The 21791-nt window shown below is 25.4% G+C and overlaps 2 protein-coding genes and 1 long non-coding RNA gene across 6 annotated transcripts in view; 1 reads left to right on the forward strand and 2 right to left on the reverse strand.

The window, feature by feature from the left end:
- The window catches only part of LOC100864466 (uncharacterized), a 55628-nt gene extending 38321 nt beyond the window's left edge, over nt 1–17307 (reverse strand). The window contains exons 1-3 of one of the 2 annotated variants that reach the window (XM_086907205.1): nt 17071–17307; nt 10562–10820; nt 8025–8210 (exon numbers count right to left, since the gene is read on the reverse strand). In XM_086907205.1, the coding sequence (XP_086763331.1) occupies nt 8025–8210; nt 10562–10820; nt 17071–17155 (530 nt within the window). In that variant the 5' untranslated portion in view covers nt 17156–17307. Of the gene's footprint in view, nt 1–8024; nt 8211–10561; nt 10821–12264; nt 12302–17070 lie in introns of those variants that run through there. The other variant, XM_086907206.1, reaches the window with a different exon arrangement.
- Nucleotides 1423–7277, forward strand: LOC116414090 (uncharacterized). 3 transcript variants are annotated; one of them, XR_015291771.1, is made up of 5 exons: nt 1423–1862; nt 4603–4699; nt 5053–5441; nt 5517–5576; nt 6072–7277. It is a non-coding gene; the product is annotated as an uncharacterized LOC116414090 (long non-coding RNA). The 3 variants fall into 3 exon arrangements; XR_004224534.2 differs by having other exon boundaries at nt 4775–5441; nt 6072–6592; XR_004224535.2 differs by having other exon boundaries at nt 4822–5441; nt 6072–6592.
- A 575-nt stretch (nt 17308–17882) lies between the features above and the next one.
- On the reverse strand, nt 17883–21299 carry temp (protein prenyltransferase alpha subunit repeat-containing protein tempura). The gene is made up of 2 exons (XM_003692281.3): nt 21053–21299; nt 17883–20272 (listed from the first exon to the last, which is right to left on the reverse strand). The coding sequence occupies exons 1-2, from the start codon at nt 21127–21129 to the stop codon at nt 19048–19050; spliced, it is 1302 nt and encodes a 433-aa protein (XP_003692329.1). The 5' UTR covers nt 21130–21299; the 3' UTR covers nt 17883–19047.
- Between the last annotated feature and the right edge of the window lie 492 nt (nt 21300–21791).

The raw sequence follows: 21791 nt of genomic DNA on the forward strand, positions 1-21791 counted from the left end.
ACTATTAATTAAGTTAAATATAATATTTTGTATAAATTATAAAAAAACAATTATTTATTTTTATACTCAACTTATCTTTTAAAGTTTGATTTCAATTTTTTATCATCACTTTAATTGTCTGAAATATTTTTTTCAAACCAATTAATTAAATCAATTAAAATGACTTGTTAAACCAGTAATTGGATGCTCCATAGCTCGGAAGTTTTGAAAACTTACGTAAATAGCTCTCGATATTTAATTCTCAATTATCTAACAAATACATTTTTATATTTGAAGTACATTTTAACTCAATACATGAAAGTGTTATAACAAATCATATCGAAAAAAAAAAATAAATACAAATATGATAAAAATATCTGTTTACCTGTCCCTATAAAGCCAATACAAATCCATTAAACAATTTTTCCATTTAATACACCTTTGGAACATCGAATTTTTCACAGAACAATATCAACAGAAGAAAGAAAAACGTGTGCACTTACGTGTAAAAGATCGTTTTGCTACCGTTCGAGGAAGCGATTCTTTTGAAATGTCGAATCTTGAATCGATAAATTATCTCTCTCGAACGAGAGACTGACCATTGAGAGATAAGTATGTTTCACGCAAAAATTCTGATAATATTTGCGTTGTATTCTCGTGTCATATCTAGCGACGAGGGAGGAAATGGAGGTCGTACGTTCACGTACGAACATCATAAATCAACTGTTTCATACAAGCGGAGATAATTTTCTGGGGTCGTTTCTCCGTCTAACATGGGAGAGAAATCGTGTGAATAAGAAAGCAAACGCCGATAACGTTGACATTAATGTTTCAACTTCGTAGCATTAAGAGTAATCTATTTAAAATTATATTAAAATAACGAATCCTTGTGAAATACTTGATTAATAATATTGTAGATAACATGCTATCATGGAATGATGAGTGAGAATGATAGAAAACAAAATATGATTCGTATAAATTAAAATTTAATACTTTAACGTAGAATAACTAATTATTCATATTTAATTGCTTAATTTTTCTGTTAAATACTATGATGATACATATTCTTAGTAAACAATCTTTAATTTATAATGATAAAGATGAAAAATCTTAATTGTTTGAAAAGAAAATATAAAAAAAGAAATGAAAGATCATATGTTTGAAATTAAATGCGAAATATTCATTATATATTTATATATATATATATATTAAATAAAAAAAACATGTTTTAATCTAATAATTTTCATATCTAATATAATTGTTAAGTGTGAAATGTAATATATCACTGTATGAATCAGTGAACAATACAAAATATCTTGTTATTCGTGTCGATAATGAGGCTATTTGCGGAAATCCTGATCTAACAGCGTTTTAATTGACTTTCCGGCGGCATGTCGTGCGAAAAATGAAGTCATTGCGCGCGCGGAAGCGCATGCACAGAACAGGTGCGCACGCAGCTCTTCAGTATGCACGTGTCAGACGATAAAGGAAAGCATCGTCAAAGTTCCGAAGGTTTAATCGTTATGTTACGAGAAAAAGCATCCGTTATAAGAAATTAGAAATGACATCGAAGATAAGACTAATTTCGAATCAAAAGGTTTGCAATTAATCCGACAGACAACGCGTGTTCATGGTGAAGCCTCATATAACAACCGACATAGATTTACGTTACATGGAATTGGCTTCCTATCATATTTCCATCGATCGAATCTAAACTAAGACGACTTGCATTCATTTGGAGAAACCTACAAATAGAAATTGTTTTGAATGATCAAATTGAATGATCTAATGGAAAAATATATATATGTATTTATAATATTTTCAATACGTGAAGTGATAGGTTAGAAAAGAAAGAAAGTTTAAATGTGATAATGGAAGATCGGGTAAGCGTTGCTTAATATTACATTATATAATCATTTTTTAAATTAAATCAGGATTAAATTTATATCTATTAAATTTAAAATTATTATTATTGAATTATTGTTAGATTATAAAATAAATTGTTTTACTTTTTGTAAAGATATATACATATAAGTTTAAATTCTCTGATAAAATATTTATTTAATTCAATAAATAATTCATGAAAATTTATGAAAGACCTAAAATTACATATTTAAATTAACTTTTTAATAAGATAATTAATAAAAGTTGGTTGATACTATGATCATAAAAATAAAGAATATAATTTTATAAAGAATATCAAAAACATTTTAATTCAAAATGATTTTATTATAAATAAATATTGTTTTGAAAAATAGAAGCGTTATGAAATCAAAATTATTATGTAAAAAATTATTATGTAAAAAAGAAATACTAATATTTAAAAGATTCTATTATATTATATAAATTAAATATTTCATAAAAATAAAATATCATATCAATATTGTAAACTTAACTAGAAATATCTATAGAAGACATATTCTTAGATACCATAATCAGCTCTTTGAAGAATTATTAATAAACTAATAATTTTTCACGTTTATCTATAATGAATATCGACTTAATCAAACCAAAAATATAAAATTGAAAAATTTATTCCATATTGTGTCGTTAGTGATACGATATAAGAAATTATCTTATCAATTTATGCATACATACATCGAGACTAAGCTGTTTTCCTTAAAAATTTTGATAAAAATATATGATAGAAGGAAGAAAAGGAAAAGTAATATTAAAATGAAAGTGTATAAGAACAATATTTGCCAAAGTTTTACATTTATCACAGAATCATGTACAAGAGATAAATATTTTTATTTTGATTATTTATCTAAAATGTTAAAACAGGTATTCGCGATTTTTATAGAAATTCTTTTCTCTATAGAATAAAGCATAATACAATATAATCATAAAATTTTGTTATAAATTTCAGGTATTCTATTCGATAAAAAAATCTTAAAACAATTGAAACTATCGAAATAATGAATGGAAATTGATTTGAATCTTTCTTTTGTATTTGATTGTAAATTTTTAATGTTTTTTATTTCTAAAATCTATTCAACTGCAATTTTAATAAGAACATCAGCTAAAATCGCAATAACCAACATGCTAGTTAAAACTAGATCAGAGATTAACCTTAATATCAAAAGCTTGCATCAAGAAACCTTAGAATGTTCTTTTGTTCGAAATAGAAAACGGATCATTGTCACAAAAATGAAGAAATTTGCCTCATTTCTGTTCTATGCATATCTGTCTTCTTTCTTCCTTACTTTTTACATAATTTAAAAAATCGCAGATAAAATTTTCTGATTGAAGATTGAGCTTGTAATAAAACACAAAAATATAAATAATTTTCAATAGATCAAGAATTCATAAGTTTCTCTATTCAACAAATTAGATTTCTTTTCGTACACGTGTAACGAAATGCATACATGAAACTGCTGATGAATATCTTCAATAAAGAGAACAATTTCAGCTACAGAGTCGATGCACGCTCGACAAGGATTGAATATTATCATGACTAATATGTTACCGTTCTTTCATTAAGGAAATATCCCAAGTGTTATTCACGTGTTTGAAAAGGATATAGCAAAAATATCAAAATGATAGTGAATAACAAAACATGATATAACTTATTTTAAAAAAGATGATATATAACTGTTTTTAATTATTAATATTTTCAGCTTTCTTTAATTCTACCAATATGAAATTATATATATTAATATATTAAACGTATAATATCCATTGTTCTAAATATAGTGCATGTAATGTAGACATAGCTTAATTGATAATGATAGATAACATATAACTGATAACTGATAAATGATAATAATGTAAATATAATTTGATATTTAATAAAAGACAAATTTGTCGAAGATTTTTAAAGATCTAATTTTTTAAAAATGAAACGATATTATTAAACATGTATGATGTAACGAATAATGATATATTATATAGTGATGATTTATTATCTCGAACAAAATTTTGATAAAAAGGAAAGATTAAATAATTTCGTTCAACTGCACATTTACGATATCATTCTTATCCAAATGAATATATCTAGATGGATAAAAGTTAACTGTAGACAAATTTCATTTAATTCTAACAGTCTCATCCGGTATATGATTAGTTTTTCATGACAGATATTGTCATCGATGTCATGGTTTAAAAAGATAGAGAATAAAATTGTATTATTACTTTTAAAGAATAGTTAATTAAAAAATAATTATTCTTTTCTTATTTCAGATATTAAATATTTGCCCTTTGGTTGTAATAAGAATATTTTTTTTTTTAAATTTTTATTATTGTTTTTGATTCATTTTTTAAAAAAATAAAGATATTTAGCTATCGTAAAAAGAGAGTTGCAACTCGTGAAACAGTTGGGAAACATTGTTCTATACACAATAGTAGAATAAATCTTGTCGACTTGCTCCTTTGCTGTTTTTTTCTACACTCTATCGCGTCATGAAAAACGCGTGCATGAAAGAATCTCGAGCAGCCTCTTGTCCCTCGTGCTTTTCCAATTTTTTCTTCCCGTTTGCGAAACGCTCGTTAAAAAGCGATGAGAGATAATTCCAACTCTTGCAAACTGTTTTCCAAAACAAAAGAAACATCCAACATCCAACATTTTTTTTCGAGTTGCAAGGATAGAAGAAAAATCTTTCATTTAAAAAATATTTGTTCCAGAAATGAGAGATTCGAGTGAAATCCGGAACATTAAGTGAATCATAGGAAATTAAAACTTTTTCTGTGTGAAGTAAAAAAAATTGAAAAGTATATAATTGTGAGTATGTGATAGCGAAACTTGATATTTTTCATTGTATCTTTCTTATTTTACGATATAACAATTGAAAAAAAGTGCTCTTAAAAAATATTATTTATTCTCATTTGATGGCTGTTGATAAGTAATGGATCAAGAATATTGCAAAAATAAAGAAGATAATTCGTCAAGATTAAGATACGTATTTAACAATAAATATAAGAATAAAATTTGTACGACCATTATTCTTGTTAATTTATCATTCTCAGTATTTGTTTATTTGATAACAAAGAGAATTAAAAATATTTTCTCGAATATTTTAAAAGCGAATATTTGTGTAAAAGTATGTATAAGATTTTAACATATAAATATTTCAGGAATTCAAAATCTGTAAGGATGGTGTATCAATCTTTCATGATCGCCGTTTCATTTGCATCAAAAGCCAATGGACGTTAAAAGATTTATACAAGAATCGCTTAAACGAGAATCGATAAATCGAATAAAAAGGAATTTCTTAGAGAGGATATTTTTAGATCGACAGATGCCACAACCTTGGATGTATAAAAGTTAATCTAAAAATAATTGGCCAATCGTTGCGGCTTATTTACTAATGGAAAATCGGTTCATCGACGTGTATAACGGTGTATACGCAGGTACCGTTTTAAAAAAAGGCCCACCACATGATGATATTCCTTTTTTTCCTGATGATATGATAATAAGCATATTTTTCAATACTCTCGATGCTCTCTTTTGAAGAAATATTAAGGTAATTTCAATGCTTATTAAACGTTTTTAATGCAGCACACATGCATAGCTAAATGTAATAATGAAACGCATACAGGAACCGATTTTTATTCAAGCACAATTGAATGGAAATTATCCAAAACAAGCCAAAAAACAGGTAATAATTAATCTTGTAGTAAATAGAGGAACAAATTCAAAATTTTTATTTGTAATAACTTTGGAAGAAATCTTAAAAAGAATTAATTAATAATTTCTTAATATTAAAAAAAAGCATTAATATATTTTTATATAATAATTAGTTGAATAATTTTTACTCCAATTTTTGACAAATTTTTTAAATTTAGATTTGCACACAAAATATTAAAAAAAAAGTAAATTATATTTTGTTAACAATAAAAGAATTATTTTATTAATTAAAATTTTTTATAGTTTTGCACAATCTAACTTTATTATTATTATTAACATCTGCACTTAGTTTAATTTGCACAAGTTTTTTTTTTTTTTTTTTAGATATATTTGAAATAGTAATCCAAAAACTGATAAAAATAAATCTGATATAATAATAAATCTTTCTTACTACAAGATCTTTAATTATCATTATAACAGCAACAGAAGTGTAAAAAAATCAGTAATAAGAATAAAATCTTTTCAGCATAAAATTCACAAGAAATTCTCATAATCGCTTCAATGAAAACGCAACTTTATATTCGACATTGATGCAACTCGGATCGAAAATTTCCATAACAATCGAGATATTTTTCTAAAAATCAAATTTTTTTTTATGAATCTTTATTATAGTTCACCTAATAAAAATTTTAAAGCAATTATTCGTTTATTTCTCAAAAGTTAAGCAGTAAATCATTACACGAGAAATGCAAACACTTCGATGAAATTCAACGCTAATGTAAGGATTATGTAACTAAATAATACATATACCAGAGAAGAATTCTAGCATTTTCCTTATCTGGAAAATTATTTATGTCGCGATATCAAACGAGCATTGTTGTAAATACTCGCCTTGCGTTGCAGAAAAAAAATTAAATCAACGAATTAAACGATAAGACATATCGAAAACAAATAGTAGTAATTTTGTATTTATTCTGTAATATGCTATCGACGATATTGTGTATCGAATATACTTCTAGTATTAATTAAAATTCATATAATATGTAATATATATGTAGTAATTAACACGTGTATATCAATCTATTAACTAGATTTACTAAAGATAAACGTATTTCATGTTTTCAACATGCAAATTGTTGGAATCTGATCATAAAAAATTATTATTAAATCTTTTCTTAAAACATTTGGGTGAAAAAATTTTGAGATATCATTGTAAATATTATAAAATATTGATAAAATTATATCAAATTGTATATAACTTTATCTTTGACTTTAAAATATTTTTTTTAATTTATTCTAAATTTATTTTTAATTTGTATTTATTATATTTGTTGTATATTTATAATATAATAAAAAGAAATTTTATGATTTTATTTAAAAGATTCAGAATAATTTATAATTTTTAATTTTATTATAGAAAAGAAATGTAATGAATATGGATAGATTTTTGTTAACAACTTTTTTCTGAAATACAATATTTAAAAAAATGTGAGCTAATAGAATGCATATTATATACATATTATATTTAATAAAAATTTTTTAAGAATCTTGTTTGGAAAAAATTATAAAAATATATCTATGTAGAATGTAGATGTTTTTCAAACTATATTTATCAAATAAGAGTAATTTATATTTATATATATTTATGTAATTTATATAATCTATATCATTTATATCAATTATGAATTTATATTTCATATTTTTAAGAGATAGAATAAACTATTACAAGAAATATAACTTGAAAAGTTTCGGTATACACGAAATTTGAATTAATTTGCATCTGATGTAAATATGATATATATGACGATCAATATATTAAGAGAACATTCTCGCAACATCTTTTGTAAGATTATCTGTGTAAAAAAAGATAGAATGTTGAATTCATTTACAAGAAGAGATTCACAATTAATGAATAAAAAGTTTGAGACAATTTATTTAATTTTATGTTCATGTTGCAATGCTAATGTTTCTAAGAACTCAAATTGAAAAAACATGACTTCTTCAAGTACAGTCAATCAAATTTATTTGAATGAAATTTTTTATTTGAATCTTTTTAATTTTCCACTTTTAACATTTTTAGTTTATGATTTTAAATTTCTAAAATAATAAAGTTAATAATAGTAAGCTAAATTTAATTTTTATAGTACTTTAAAATACTATAGATGAAGAAAATACATATTTCTTTATTTTTTCAGTTTTTTGAAGTTATTATATAATAATTAATATAGATAAATAGATTCAAAATAACATCCATTTTTAAAATATAAATTATTAATAAGTTTTATTGTTTCAAATATAAATCAAATAAAATATACGATTTCATTTTCAATATATATTAGTTTATCCATCTTTATAAACGTTATATAAATATTACTAATAATGCATTATTAAAATATATCAGATTTTTATAAACATCATGATGATTATAAACATCAAAAGATTATCAAAAATAAGAAAAAAAGAAAAATATTGAACTTACCCATTGATGACGGAAGAGGATTCATCATTGTTCGATGGTCCCGACACCTGGACTTTGGGCACGTTGTAGATATCCACCTGTCCTTGACCATATCCATGTCCATGACTATGCTGTTGAGTATTCGTCGTCGAGTATTCATCGCTATCGCTACTCTGCGGAGGTTCAGACCCTACTCCTCCACGAGGTCTGAAAAAAAATAATAGCTTCGAAATATTAAATTGATCTATTATCATTTTAAACGTTGTACATTAATGTCGATTTCCTTTCAAATTTCGTATTAAATGTTCATTTTTATCTAATGATATCGTACATGTTATACATGTGTACATCTCCAATTATAACTTATTCAACAATGAATTTGATTATAAATCCACGCAAATCTAATTTATCGATAATTTTAATCTGATAATTGATAATTCGTAGTAATTTCTCACATAATTATTATAATTTTTATTATTTATTAAACTTTTAAAAAATAATTCTTAAATTTAATACTTTGATAAATTTTATTTTTAATAAATTTTGTAAAAATTTTATTAGAATTTTAAAAATATATAATGATACAGCAATCTTGTTTTGTTGATACTGGAATATGATCTTATATTAGATATATTGCAACAAAACAGAAAGGAATCATTTATATGCATCAATGATGACGTGTTTAACCTTAGATGTTTTATTTGTTTTTCTCGAGTAAACTAGACAAAGAATAGGAAATAAAAAAAAAGAAGAAAACTTTTTCTTACTTTCAATATAAAAAAATTTTAAAATAAAATAATAAATATATTGACAAGTTCATAAAATTTAAAAGTAAATTATATCAAAATATCACTATATAATTCAAAATTTAATAAATGACAGGAAAAACGAATTTTGAAAAAGTCACACCTGCGATGAGTATTATCGTAGCTAGCAGTCCAGTAGAGGGGCGCCACTGTCCCACGTTACGACTACACTGTCACATGCAAAAACTGACTAGAAAATAAATTCTCTCTCACGAATCGGTCCTTTTAATTATTCGAAACTTCCTGTATATTCCTTCCTTTCTTCATTGTACACAATATTGAGAACTTTGAATTTCCCATGAAAATATTCGAATCTGACAGCTCGCTCGGTCAATACAGTCGCAGCATCATTTCTTTCTAAAAAGCTCGGAAGATCAATGAAACTTTCATCAAATGTTGGAATATTTATTTTTTCGTAAATCCTCTATTCTCGATTATTTTTTTCTTGTGTTTAAGAAACGATGATCAATAAATTTGATTCACTTTTGAAAGATTTTCTCTTCTAATATGATGTACCAATTTCTTTCATCTCAACACAATTCGAATATTTAAAAAGCAAGATATCTTCAGTCTGTTCTTGATTGAGAAAAAAAAATAGATAGTATGTTTCACAAAGGTTTGCAGTGAAAATACGGCAATGCGGTGTGTTGAACGTGCTGCAGTCCGCGCTCGTGCTAATAGACTTCTCGCTACTCGACGACACTTGCAATGTATACCAATGGTACAACACCATTAGATGTACGTGAACGCACACTCAGCTGTTTCGGCGCGTCTGCGCCAGTCTCGCCAGCTATTGACCGAATACCACGCTACCTAGTTGTATAGCTGTATAGCTGACTTGCTTTACAAACATGTACACATAAGCATGCATGTAACTCATACAAAATCATTGGAATCGCATCACTTCACCCACTAATATCTCGGAAAAACAGCCGACAGAGGGATGCCGGTCGGTCAGCTGATCGCCAATGTTATTTCTTGGACTAACCCAATCTATTTTCATCTCTTTCTGTCACGCGATAACTGTAGTAATACGGATGAAACAAAACGATACACGTGCATAATTTTGTACTGCTATTTACAATGAACATTTAATTGTCTTATGGGTTGACGAAATAAAAATAACTTCCTCATTAAGGAACTACCGGTACATTACAGTAGCTAACAGTAGCGTAGCGAGAGAATGGTACTTTCTATGCGAATCAAAATTTTTTAATTTATTTTATAATTTAAGATATGTCCGGAATTAGATCAAAACTTTACCATTTCTTCGTTGCTCCATGTTTATAATTTTTAAAATATACATATATACATATATATTATTTATGATTTGAATATTTTTCTTCCAATAAAATATTCAAAATCATATAAATTCAAAAGCCAAAATAAATGAATATTTATTTATCAAATTTATCAAATATAAACAAAAATGAAAATAACGATATTTAATTGTATAAAAATAAGATGTGATTTACTATTATTCTATATTCATATCTTATTCTAACAACAATCGATTTTTCAAAAAAAATTTACGTTCACGCAATTCATATGAAAAGTTAATCTATAATAACACAACCTATGCATCACTCGATGATCAGCCTCCCCAAATAAAATGCGCAGTATTCCTAAGAGAAGGAACGCGGAAACGGATTACGTTTGATTATGGATATTGCTATCTCTAATTAATGTACATATCTGAAGCGATATACTGAATTGTTAAAAGTGTACGCATAATAGATTAAAGAAACTTACGTGGGCATTGACACAGCAGGACAACCAAGTTGAAGAAGATTTCGGGCGAGGTATTCCGGCGCAGGTGCGTCAATCGTAGGTGTGGAGTGCCTGGCGGGACAAACTGGTATGGTTTTGTCTGGTGTCCATGTCATGGACATCGATGATTTTCCATGATATGTCGATACATATAATCGATTGCGATCAATAGTATTTGAGTTCGATGATTTGGGTAGCCTAAGAGAAATAGCTCGTCGAAATGGTGGCTCTAGTTCGCTGTCTGAAAAAAATTCCTTATGATTTATATTAAATATATTTTTAAATCAAATGTTCAATTTATTAAAATTCATATTCATAATTAAAGAAGTAATTTAGGTTATATTTTTTGTGTTTCAAAATTTTGTTTTAATTTAATTTTTGATTTATATAAAAGTATAAACAAATATATTATTATAAAAAATATATATATTATTATTTGTTTTATAATTATTATATATTTAATATAAATTATAATTATAAATTAATCAATTATTATACACATTAAATATAATTGATAGTACACGTGACGTTTACACAAAAGTTTCTTATTACTGCATTACATTAATAAAAATTGATAAATAATAGAAAATAACATAAAAGTCATAAATGGAAATAAATAGATAAGCATATGAATAATTAAACTAAATAAGGAATATGAACATACAATTGAAAAATCTAACGAAATAAATTGAATGTGTAAATAAATATACAAAAATATAATAAAATATACATATAAATAAATAAAATAGAAAATGAAGAAATATACCAAAAATATATAATTTTGTGAATTATATGTATTTACCAGTGTAACACAAAGCAAGTGACAAACTATATAGGTTTCTTTAGGTTATTAGGTTAAGCTTTAGGTTAGTTTCACAATCAGCTACATGAATATAGGTAACATTCATTTTGATTAACTCTGTGAAATAGATTCAGTCATTATTTGAAATTAAAAATATACGATAATATACAATATAAAATTATAGAAGTTAAATTTCATAGTTTAAATTGAATTATTTGATATAATATCAAATATTATATGTGTGAATATTATTTTTTATAAGGCTTTTTTTTTATCAATATTGTTTTTAATGATTTCATATATTTTTTTTACATAATATATATTTTTAAAACTGAAAAAGATATCATATTAATTGTTTTTAAGAAAAAATGTATATATTTGATAAAAATATGAAAACATAAAAAGTGATTTTAAGAAAAATCTTATTAATATAACATTTGTCTAAAAGAAAAAATTCATCTTTCAATATTTTTGTTAAAAGAAATAATAATAATATGTATATTACATACAAATTAAAAAATATTGTATATTATATAGTTATTAAAAAATAATATAATAATATATAATTATAAAAAAATATATAATTTGTTAATATAACCTATAATATTATAAGAAATATATGCACAAATCTATTAGAAAATAATTATTTATTTCTCGAAATAAGAAAGACAAAATTGTCCAATTTTAGAGTTAAAAATAAATTTGACTACTGTTAGAAATAAAGATCATAAAATTATAAAGAATAATCCATTGCCAAACGATGTATCCAAATATACATGATAGTCGATATTTATAAATACATTTAATATGTCATTAACGTGATATTCTTTTCATTTTTTTTACAAATATATTCAGTGTTTAGAAAATTATAAACGTTTATCACCTGAGAAGCCTCGTGTCGACATTGTTATATGATGTACACATATCTGTTTACGAAAAACATTAATGAAAGACGAATGTGAAAAGATAGCTCAATAAACGATAAAGAAGTAATTCACGAACGGAAGGTCCGTTGAATAAACGGCGACTGATGTTTAAGAAACACGTGTAGTGTTGTTAACAAAGACGCGATTCTTGCCTATTCTTGGCGACACAGCTTTAATTCGTTTAAAACCCTCTTGCATCACGTCAGCTTTAGCATTAATATACTATGTCTTCAGTTTCTCATAAGTTACGTGAGCGTATTATAGACATAGTCCTGTAATCAAATCAATGCCATCCGCTTTTGCATATTCGAGTTGGCTTACCTCGCATTCTATTAATTTGTAGAGCTATTAGAACGAATTTTGACGATGAACACTGAAATTTCTTAAATAAATTGCTTATAAGTTAAAGATGATAGTATAAAAAGTTTAACGATTTGTCGTATAAATATTTTTTATGACCAAAAAAAAATTATTTTAAATAAACTTCAAATCTAAAAAAAAAGATTGTATTATAATATTTTCAACGAAATATTAAGAAAATTGTAAATATAAATAAAAGCTAAAAAAGTAAGAAATTTATAAATTAAATGCAAAAAAATAAAATAAACATATTATAAAGTGTAAAATATGTGAAAAATTTGAAAAATGAAATAACATAAAAAGTATTCAAAAAATTGAATAAATATATAAAAAATAAACAAAATAAATAAAATATGTAAAAAATGATATTAAAAAATTTGAAATTTATTTTTAATCTGATATAATTTCCTAATTAGAGAAAGATAACGATTCTTTTATAATCAATTGTATCATATTATTAAAATTTTGATCTATTAATAAAAATTTTAAATATTATTAGATTATCTATACGACACAAATCATGTTAAACTTTTGCTGGTCAAAAATGCCGAAATATATATGTAACAACGTTTGAAAAACGACTTCGTGAATCTCTGATTAACGACTAAAAATTCGAGGTGTCTCACTTAGGTATACAAGGACGATTTCACTTTTTGGCAAAAGGCCGCGCATCCTTCTCAGGAATGCTGCATTTCCTTGAAAATATTTGTAATATATGTGAATTTTGATTGATTCACAATTATTCCCGGAATTGCACATCCAAGGAGTTCCATGATGATATAACAATATAAAATTCCCACAATTAAGAAACAATGATTTTTCAAATGAATACGTCACTTATTTTTATAAAGAATTTTAAAGGATTCCGTGAAAATTTTTCCATTAATTTGAAATTTTATTCTTTTTTTACAATTTTTAATACTCTTAAAATATTAAAAAAAATATAATAAATAAGATATATGATAAAAATCGATTATCAACCAGTGTTTTGAAAAGCTTCGCCGCAAGTTTTAATAGTACATGATAAAAACCATCTTTTCTTGATCATAAAATAAACGATTTTAAGATTAGAAAATTGCAATTATTATAGAAGCTGATAATGGTAAATATTAAATATTATTTAATATACTTTAATTATTATAATATTTTAATTCTTTCTCAGAATATTTTAATTAGTAAATTAGTAGTCGGAGCGTAATCAATCTCATAAGTCACTCAAAGGTTTTTCTTTTTTTGTAATTTCTCAATTTTGATTTTACATCAATGTCATTACTAAATATGAATGTACAAATTCATATTTTTATGAACACTAAAGGAACGTTAATAGAAAGTTTTTTTTTCATCTTTTTTAATATAGATTTTCTTTATTAAATTTTATTACAATCAAATAGTTTTCCTTTTATTTGTTTTAATTCATGTGAATAAATTTTTTAATGAAATATGAATGAAAATGAATAAATAATTCATTCATCTTTTATTTCTTAATAAAAGATATCTGCGCAATAATTAGATAGTTAATTTAGCTTCTAAAAGCGCAATAGGATGATTAAACATTAAGGATTTTTTTTCATATCTCTGAATTCTGTAAATTTTTGCATACATTAATTAAATATATAAATATCATATTAATAAAAAATATTAATAAAAAAACGATTTCAAAAACCACATATGAAGAGACAAACAGGTCGCGAGTTGAACAGATTTGACAATAAAAAAGCACAGTACAAAAAACACCGATGGCGGTGGATTCACGAGAGTCATGATAACCGTAATATTGTCAGTGTTCAACCGATAGTACGTTCAAGTTCCATTTTATCCATATGCCAGTTAATTCGGTCTCAATTAGTATTAAGTGAGCGTATATGTGCACGTCCGTTCCTCATGGAGAAGGTCGTGAGTTCAGAGTTACATATTTCGTGACAAGGAGAACATACTTTATATATATTTCCGTACTTTATACGGAAATGGTTTTTTTCATAAAATCGTACAGAAATATGAATCTGCGTTCGTCATTATACGATGAATAGAATATAGAATATAATGCATTTTTTTTTTTTTTTGCCAAAAAACTCGTGACAAAGATGATATTTGTTTATCTGAACTATAAAACGTAACATACTTCGCAATGATCGTAATGAAATGCATTGCACGAAGAACTCTACACTTTGTTTGCGATGACTATGCCAAGATTAAACAGATCTAAAAATAAAATTTCATTCGATGTTGTATTCTATTCAACATTTAAATCAATTCTCTTGGGGGGAATAAACGTGAAAATAAATTTATGCAATAACATGTGAGCGTGCTAGAATATTGAAAAATTATGTATTAGAAAATTATTTCTTCTGCTTAATTCCGAAAACTTTATAAAAATTATTTTTATTTTATAGAGAGTATATTTTTCTTTCGTATCGTATTATAAATGAACAAATATACAAATACAAAAAGAAGTAAATGAATAATATTAATGGAAGAACTTTTTTAATATTAGAAAATAACAAATTATATTAAATATATATTGAGTAAATAGTAAGTATTGTAAATTAACTGCTAAATATTATATTTTTTTTAAATTTAATATTATTCATTATTTAATCCCTCTTTTGTTAATTTATAAAATCCAAATATTATTTTATCGATATCATCTTTAATATATAAGCAATGTAAGCTCATTAAATGGACAAATATAAAAATGTAATATTGTTATATATGCACAGATATAAAAAAAAATAATATTAAATATAAAGAATTTCTATTTATATATAAATTTTTTCATGTAAAAAATTTATTTCACTTAGTGTAAGCTTTAATGCAAGGTAAACGAAATAGTTCCTGTTGTTATATATAATATACATGTATATACAGTTGCATAGATGCCAATCACCGTGGGGTTAAAGTTCATTTGACAATAATGATACTATATTATATCAAGCTTTTATCTATACTATATTCACATCCGCACGATGCAAGCGGTATTTTCAAGAGAATGTGTCTAATTGTACATGTATACAAAATGATAACAAGATAATGTGTATATTTTTAAAATGTTATAGATAACATGTAATAACTGGAGGATTTCTGTAATGAAAATGATAATAAAAAAATCTTAATTGAATCTTTTAAGAAAACTTAAATTGCTACATATAAATATAATAGAATATCTATAAAATTATCCTATTATTATTTTCTTTTAAATTTTATCATGATTAAAAATAAAAAATCTATTATTAAATATACTAATTTTTTATTACACATTTAAGCATAAGATAAATACCTGAATAATTATTTTTTTATATAATACATAAATAAATATATATATATATATATATCAATGATATAATATATCAATTCTCTTAAGGAAGAATTATTTCATTGATCTGACAAAACATATATTTATTCAACACATGAATTATTATAAAATTTCCACATTCTCGATGTTAAGTGGAACATGATGTCGCTTTGAACTTTCTCAAATACCGCAAAGTCTATGAATAAAGGATCAAGAAAGGAAGGGGTGAATCTATATATGGTTAATTGGGCAATAGGTCAAGGTTCGATAATTCTCTATTCTTTATTTCTAATTTTTATCACAAATGCATCGAATTTTGATTACAATTATTTTATTTGAAAATTTTTTATTATGTAAATGATTATTTTGTAAGAGTGATTTTGATAATTTAATTTAATAATTTAATAATTATTAAAAACAAATATAATATAAAAAAACATAATTCGTTGTTGCATCGTATTATTAATAATATTGGACAATCTGTAAGAAAATAAGATAAGTTTATTTTCAATATACCAGAAAAAGTATTTTTATAGATATTTTTATTTAAGGATTTCATGAAGCAATATTTTTGCAAATATCGTATTAGCACTTAACAATAATAAAAAAAATTTATTGCAAAAAAATAATTAAACACTCTATATTTATATATTTAAATGTATAAAATATAATTAAACTTATCAAATTAAAATTTTCTTTTACGTCTAATGCTTTCAATTAAAATATACTCATAATGCTATAAGCATCCGATATACATATAAAATATATATTGATAATACACATATAATGATTAATTCATTATAAAAAAATATATACGTATATTTATAATATGTATATATATTTATATATAGAATAAGAATATGAATATTGGAATAAAAACATTCAGACAAAAATACATATATATATAATCATGTAAATATATATAATATATATAATAATAATAATCAAATATTTATCCGTTTAATGTCAACAAAAAATTACTACGTTTAATAAATAAACAATCAAAATATTAAAATAAATTATCTCTGAAAAATATTTAAAAAAATAAAAATCAATAAAAAAATAATTAGTTATTATAAATAATATGATAAACACAAAAAAATATACGTCTTACCTTTGTTTTGAACAGTTCGCATCCGGTCTTGCTTCGAAAAATTATCGAGGTTATTTTGAATCATAGATCTGGTTTCAGATGCCATCAATTTAACTTTTGATGTATTCGATTTCAAATAAACGAAATGAGAGAAAATGACTCGTCCGACCCGCCACTGTACACCTCATCACGTTGCTTCCTCGAAATAATCGCACTATTAGAATTTCTGAGGGTGCCTATCGTCCGACTTCTCGTACCTTGTGGCACAATCGAACTGATCGACCAATGAACGTAATAGACAAATGTCACGTGCAAGTTTCGATAATATATTAAAGGTAATCTATTGATAATAATACATTTAAAACAGATACACATTCTAGATGAACTATTAGTAATGAGAACTATCGATTGATTTCTTGATCGATGAATAATATTATCTTATATTGATCAACTAAAATCGTCATATATCGATTAATATTATGAATAGCTATAATGTGCATAGGATACTATCTTTTTGTTATCTTTTTTTAAAATTTTAAACATCTTAGAGTATTTAATAAAGATATTTTTAATTGATTAAAAATTTTTGTTTAGTAATATTTTTTTATGAATCAATAACATTATCAAAATAAAATAAGATATTTTTTTTTTATAATGATTTTAAGTATCAAAATTTGCAATTATAATATTGAAAAAATTTCATTTCCCGCGATTTTGTGCTCTTTTTTCTATATTAATTTTTAGATTTATTTTATATTTATTTATATATATATATATTTATTTTTAATTGAAGGATATTGGAAGATTAAGGTTAAGACAATTGAAAAGTCGCATTAGGATCAAATTTTTTTTATGAGGAAACGCGTACGCATACATCAAGGGTAGATTTTCAACAGTAAAAAAATACAAGAAAAAAAAACAAAAATTTGTTGTCGACAAGGTTCACTGAACTTTATTAACATGTAACAATGAAACGGAAGTTATAGGACCTGATGACGAGAAATCTGACAATCGCACGCATTTAACGACCGTTCCCGGTAGACTGACGAGAAATTCAGACAAAAGTCTAGAGATTTATTTTTGGTCAGATTGTCGTGCCAAAGGAGGACAACATGGCCAATATCGCATATGTACTAGTGGCGTCAAAACATTTGGCCTGACGATGTAAATGGCCGGCATTCGCGGACCTTTGCTATTCTAATAAGGTGACTAAAAACACATGATTACAAAACTAACATTTTTTTCTTTTTATACTTTATCAACGTTCCACTATACACATTTACCCCATAATAATACTTCCCTATAGCCTCAAAAGACACTTTTTTTCTTCTTTACCACGCAATCATAGTATACTTATTTTTTTCGTATATCGGATAACGTTTAAAAAATCAAACGTTATCCAACTTCCGCTTTCTCCTTTTTTCTGTTAATTACGATACAATATATATCGTCTTCAATTATTGAAAATTTTCTTAAACAATACACGGTAAATGTCTCAAAAATAAGTATCGATACTCATTCCATTTTCATTTACATTGTACATTAGATCTTGCGTTATCATAAACGATGCTACATCATTTATGACAGTGCTGTCCAGTTTCAGTTTCAGAATATCTTTTATATTCTCATTTTTTTCACGTTCATTCGTTTTAAGAACAAGATAGAAAGAGAAGAAAATCTAGAATATTAGATCTGTTTCTGAGTTCTTTTTACTCTTATGACATGTAAAAGAGAACAAAGTCATATAAGAGACCCCTCTCGTGGACAGCACTGATTTATGTGCACAGAGTTCACCGCGCAACAGATCAGACGAGAGAGCACTATTGAAATACAATTCATACATAGAATATACGCCTAGGAATAACATCTGTATGAAATACAGAACATAAGAGAGTTATTGCATGATTTTTAATGGCATATCGATTCATGCCCAATTAAAATTGTCTTATTGCGTATATTTTATCCTTCGTTTCAATGTAAAACCTGGACGCAACGAGATCACGATCTAATTTCAAATCCGATGCTCTGGAGAAATTTAAAAAATCTCTCAACTAGCATCTTTTCGTGTTGATCTCGTTTGGTAGCGAGATCAGCAATTTTGTTGGTGCACGCATGGAATGCTTGCATGAGAAAATCGTGGCACAAAATCACGTCATCGTTCGTTAACGTAGCTAATGTTTTTTGAACATTTTTCCTTTCAATCGATTTATCAACAGAACGGCTATCAACATCATACTCGTCTTCGTGATAAGAATGCTTCAATGCCATAAAACGCACAAGAAGATACGCGAGGAATCTACGATGGCACCAAAGAGCCTCGTGATCATTGTACATGAAAATAGCACTATCATTCGCATGGCATTCTTCCAGCCAATATGACAAAGTATGGAAATATGCATATTGTTTCATTTTCGATGAAGTAGTTGCTTCAGATTCCGCGTTTGTAGCATTAAATAACCTCTGCAATTGATGCGTGTTCCCTTTTTCACTGATGTTTGACTTAATATAAACGAATAGTTCCTCTTTCCATTGCTCCCTAACATCCGAGTATTTTATAGACGGTTCCTTCGGTAGTTCCTTGAATTCAAACATGAATTTTTTCAGTAGGAACTGTCGATAGGAAAGTCCGCTATAATCCGACACATGTCGTTGACACCAAGCGAGCGAATTCTTCCATTCTGTTTCCAGAGTCGGATATGTAAATCCACGTGATTCACGAAGGGTCAATACATGACGTCTATGACTCCAGGCATGATAGTTACTCGCGTATCTTTCCGCGCACGTAGTTGCTATGTCCAATTCTCTACAAAGCGGCGATTCCATCGATTCTGGATCATAATGTCCGTCTTTACTGTTCAATATGTATGATAATAACCATCGTCGATAGGCGAAGGCCTCGAAACATTTTGGCTTATGATAAAGCACCAATCGTGAAAAAGAGAATTCTTCGGATGCTTCTAACTTATGGTTTCTTACTAATTCCCGTCGCATGTTCCAGAATGTCGTAACATCTGGATTTAATAATAATGCGCCCAACAACCATCTTGCTATTGTACTAGGTTCCTCACGTCTGTGTTTATTTTGTCGAAGTTCAAAGAGTCGACGATAAGCATAACAGTAAAGTGGTTGCACGCACCACGATGCCAATCCGAGACAATCTTCCTGATGAAATACGGGTGATTTGTTCTCATTGTCTTCAGCAGGAATTATTTCAAAACTTTTCCTGAAATTAAAAATGAATCAACGCGTAATAAATAGGATCTTTTTAATATAAACATTCCTAATTTAATTTACATAATTTAATAAAATATATATTTGTTTAAATATTAGATGTAAATTAGTAATACATAATAAATTTTAAATGTAAAATATTTGAAAAATATTTAAATCATGTCATAAAATATTATAAATTAATAACATAAAAAATAAAAAATGTTTATAAAATGCTATAAAAATAATATTAACTTTTAGACATATATATTAGTATATATTTAATATAAGATTATATTATATTATAGATTATATTATATTTTTAATATATTTGGATTTAGTTTGATATATATTATCATCGATTATTGATATCAATGATGCATGCAATTATAATATTATTTGCGTATATATATATATTACATATATATTGTATGTACATATGTATATAAGAAAGAAAGAAAGAGAACTTAAGAAAAATGTGTTCAATAATAAGTATTAAGTATTTAATAATCACAAAAGCGCCAATTTTCTATTGTAAATACTAGATACTATCATTGTTGATATTATATTTACTATGCAAACTTTTTATGAAGCGTCGTATGTGCTCATGTTTGATTAAAACGTACGACGATAATGTTATGATTTAATTCTATTATAATTAAAACACATTATATGAAACATGACATTGTCTATATAATAAATATGCTAACGTGTCAAATCTAAGAATTTAGAGTATATTTCACAGATATTTTTAAAGACTCCGCCCTCGTAATGTATCTAAGAAAACACTCACAGTGACGGATTCTTCTTCACCACATTTTCGATGTCGGAAAGGATTTTCTCTGCAGCCGGAAAAATATCGTCTTGCATTTTAATCTTGTCACTTTTATTTGTTACATGTCTTAGGAAATCAAGGATAAACTGATACACAATTAACCCTTCTGTTTCTCTCACTGCACCTTTCAATGCAGGCACGATGTAGCGTTTTTCTGCGGAAGTGTGGGGGGATATACTGCGATACTCTTTGAAGTTTTCTGCAAGTCTCGAACGTTCGAAATCAAATGGCGCGAAATTATTAATTGAATTACATTCATAAAAAATAAAAATCAAATATATTTATTTCTTTTATTTTATTTCAATATATATATTTATTTTAAATAAATATAAACAATGTAGATTTTATATTTAACATTTTTTATGAAATCATATTTATTAATATTCTATTATATGTATACATATATGTATATGTTAATATATGTATGTATGTTGTATATATGTTTGCATGTATATATGTATGAATGTATGTAAAATATTTATATATTTATATATACATTAATATACATATATATAAAACATATATTAACATATAAAAAATAGAGAAATAAATATAGAAATAAAATCTATATTATTTATATTTATTTATAGAAATAAATATACTTGATTTTTATTTTTTATTAATATAATTTAATTATATATATATATATCATAATGATATATTATAATGATATGTTATTATTTAAATGATATAAATA

Source organism: Apis florea, unplaced genomic scaffold, assembly GCF_048593485.1.
Source record: "Apis florea isolate Af1SG1 unplaced genomic scaffold, ASM4859348v1 contig_2835_pilon, whole genome shotgun sequence".
Classification (NCBI taxonomy): Eukaryota; Metazoa; Arthropoda; class Insecta; order Hymenoptera; family Apidae; genus Apis; species Apis florea.